Source organism: Marmota monax, unplaced genomic scaffold, assembly GCF_021218885.2.
Source record: "Marmota monax isolate L192 unplaced genomic scaffold, Marmota_monax_Labrador192_F-V1.1 WCK01_AAM20220418_F8-fsc02517, whole genome shotgun sequence".
Classification (NCBI taxonomy): Eukaryota; Metazoa; Chordata; class Mammalia; order Rodentia; family Sciuridae; genus Marmota; species Marmota monax.
In genome coordinates this window covers 6200-9877 of record NW_026694995.1, presented here as the reverse complement: position 1 = coordinate 9877, position 3678 = coordinate 6200, and the positions used below count along the sequence as shown (strand labels likewise).

The 3678-nt window shown below is 41.3% G+C and overlaps 1 protein-coding gene across 1 annotated transcript; it reads left to right on the top strand.

Moving 5' to 3' along the window:
- Positions 1 to 1517: 1517 nt before the first annotated feature.
- LOC124081306 (vomeronasal type-1 receptor 90-like) lies at positions 1518 to 2585 on the top strand (the record flags this gene model as incomplete). Its single annotated transcript, XM_046427516.1, has 2 exons — positions 1518 to 1902; positions 2064 to 2585. Coding segments are annotated over exons 1-2 (907 nt in total), but the record flags the coding sequence as incomplete, so codon positions are not given.
- Between the last annotated feature and the right edge of the window lie 1093 nt (positions 2586 to 3678).

Below are 3678 nucleotides of genomic sequence, written 5' to 3'. Positions count from 1 at the left end.
ATTTTCCTAGTGTCATGAATTAATTTCCACTATTTACAATGACACTTTTGCAAAGATTTCATAGCAATCATTTAACTAGGATCAAACACTTCAATTGTCTGGAATTCTTGTTGTTTTTTATCACACTTCATAACTGATGTTATCAAACTATAATTTTCTAGGTAGCTGTGGGAGTGATTGATAGTCTTACTCACTTGTTTTGTAGATGATAGAATAGGGGGATATGTTGCTCACCACAGTGTAAATGTTATATGCTTCATAGCTATAAAGCAGAATTAAGATGGAAATAAATAAAATACCTTCATCCTATAGGGAGCTATACCATGAGATTGTCACCAGCAAATTTTCTATTACACTATTTTCTCTCTGTCTGGAGAAATATCATTGCTTACTAAAAGAAGATAAGAAATCTTGTTCTCCTATGTAAACTCCATTATCAGAGTGAATTTGGATTCCTTTCTCTTAATTAAAACACTTAATACTCTGACCCCAAAAGTACTTAAGATTTTCCTGGTGTGCTGGTGCATTGCATGCCTGTTACCCCAGCAGCTTGGGAAACCGAGGCAGGAGGTTTTCAAGTTCAAGGCCAGCCTCATCAACTTAGTGAGACCCTGTCTCAAAATAAAAATAAGGGGCTGGGGTTCTGGCTCAGTGGTAGAGCACTAGACTAGGACGTGAAAGGACCTGGGTTCAATCTTTAGCACCACATAAAAATTAAAAATAAATTTAAGATATTGTGTCCAACTACAACTAAAAAATAAATATTAAAAAAATAAAACAGCTATGGATTTGGCTCAGTGGTTAAGCACCTTTGAGTTTAATTCCTGGTTAAAACACCCCACACACACACATATAAATCATGATTACTTTTCCCCATTTCTCCATATGCCAAAGAGTGGACAGAAAAGAAATTTTGGAATTAAATCCTGCTAAAAATGGATAGTTCTGCCCACTTAGATATGTTTTTTTTTCTGGCATAATCAAATACAAATAAAATAATATCAGTGGTTATGTAAAACTGGGTTCAATATCCGGTACCAAATATATATATGAACAAATTCAAGAAGTCTGAGTTCAGAGCTAACATTTTTCATATTTTGTCTCTAAACTGGTGATGAGCAATCCATAATAGAGAACACTGAAAACATAGAACTTTATGGGGCTTCATCCAGCATCCACACACTTTTCTTGAGAGTTCTATGTGGACATTCCAGCCATCTGTCCCACCTGAACTCACTTTGGATGCTACCTACTGAGCTTTTTACCAGGTTACTGAACATGCCAAGACAAATTAATCCTGGCCCTATCAGTGGAGATAAACAGAAAATATGTTATGCTTGCATATTGAGAGTTTGGGAAGGGTGCATTAAAAAAGTGCCCAAATACTTTGAGGTGGGCCAACTTGGTGGTTGGGGAGGTTGAAGCTGGTAACCACTGTGATGATTAAAATTTTATCTTTATTTGATCCTCTGACATGGACTCTATATGTCTTTTCACCAGAAAAAAAAAAAAAGAAAATGACCAAGAGCAGCACACTTTCCATTTATCTTGCTGTAAGAAATGTATTTTCTTCACAAATTGTCCTTGGGGTCACAGCCAACGTCTTCCTCCTCCTCTTCTACATCTTCATGTTCCTTGTCCAGGGCAGGACCAGGCCCACAGACATGGCCATCGCTCACCTGGGCCTGATTCATCTGCTGATGCTCATAATCAGGGTGTTCCTGGATATAGACATTTTGGGGGTTCAGGATATTTGGAATGACATCACATGTAAAGCCATCATCTACCTGTACAGGCTGATGAGGAGCCTGTCAGTCAGCACCACCTGCCAGCTGAGTGTCCTGCAGGCCACCACCCTCAGCCCCAGAAGTTCAAGCACATGTCCCCACAGCAGAGTCTGCGGTGCTTTCTCATTCTCTGGGTGTTCAACATGTTCATTAATGTTCGTATTTTAGTCTCTATTGGAGGCTCCTCCAATGACACATTAGATGTTTGGTTTTCCACTGAATCCTGTAGGGAATCTCCAACAGGTTACTGTTTCAGGATCTTATTTTCCCTGGTAGGAATACTCTGGGACATCTTCCTTCTCGGGCTCATGGCCCTCTCCAGTGGGTACATGGTGGCTCTCCTGTGGAGGCATAAGAGGCAGTGCCAGCACCTCCACACCACTAGCAGGATTCCACAAGCCTCCCCAGAGCAGAGGGCCACTAGGACCATCCTGCTCCTCATGGGTTCCTTTGTGGTCATGTACTATTTGGACTGCGTGATCTCCTCCTCTTATGGTAAAATGCAGAAGGAGGATTTGGTTCGCCTTGTGTTCCAGATGCTGGTGGGCAATGGCTATACCACCGTCAGTGCTTTGATGCTGATTAGTACAGGAAAAACGAATAATCCACTTCTTCCAATCCACACCAGGGAGGACGAGGACATGTTTATGCACGACCAGATAACCTCTCACTGTGTAATTACACGTTATTTCCACCTGAGTTTCCAAAAATTAGTTGATGTTGGAAAAAATAAAAACCTAAAGGAGGATGAGGGAGATGAAACTTGTGTTGTTCTTTGTAAGATCTTTATCACACCAGGTGAGGTGTTGCACACCTGTCATGCCAGCAGCTCAGGAGGCTGAGGCAGGAAGATCTCAAGTTGAAAGCTAGCCTCAGCAACTGTGTGAGTCCCTAAGCATCTTAGTGAGACCCTGTGTCCAAATTAAAAAACAAAAATACAAAGTTCTGGGGATGTGGCTCAGAGGTCACATGCACCTAGGTTGAATTCCTAGTTGCAAAAAAAAGTGTTAAATGATATATGGGCTGTTTTCTTACTGAGCTTACCTAAAGCAGATACCCTAACTTGTCCATAAGTAGACCATGACTGTGAACCCTTTGCTGGATAAATGCATTTTGGAAGAATAGTTTTGTTTTTTTGATCTGAGAGGGTCTTATAAATATCACAAAAAGTTCCATCAGTTTCAAGTCTGTTCTGAGCCAATCTGAGACCTACAAACCTTCCTGACCTCTTGCACGGGAAGACTTGATCTCTGTGTGTTTTTGATTATTTGTCTGTTTGCTAAAATCATTATGATTTTAGCATGGTCCCTGACCAAGGATAACATGCAATTTATAATTCATGTGACATTGAAAAAGCAAGAGTAGCAGCTCACCTCTGTGTACACAGACATCATGTATTAATTCATAATTTCCGTAGTGATTCTCTGGATGCAGTAGTATTATGATCCCCCACTTTACAGCAAAGAAAACCAAACTCGGATAAATTAAGTCAGTGGATTGCAGAGGAAATACGTGAGGAAAGTCAGGATTTGAACTGATGACTACTGAAGGATGAGTAGATGACCACAGGAAGAGAAGGAAACACAGATTGTGAAGTGAGGATTTATGATTGAAACTTGCCAAGGAGGAGCTCCTGGGGCTGAGGGTGATGGCTTGGAGGACACTCAGCAGGCAGGTGGCACAGATGGAGAAGCCCCTCATCAACCTGTACAGGTAGATGAGCAATTTACACGTCAGGTCATCCCACCTGCCCCCCTGAGGTATAAAAATGTCCAAAGCTATGAAGCCATTGATGAGCAGAATTACCAGGTGGATTAGGACCAGGAGACCAATGGGCAGGTCAGTGGGCTTATATCAGTCAGTGCCCAGTAATGTGCAAGGAGATGTGGAC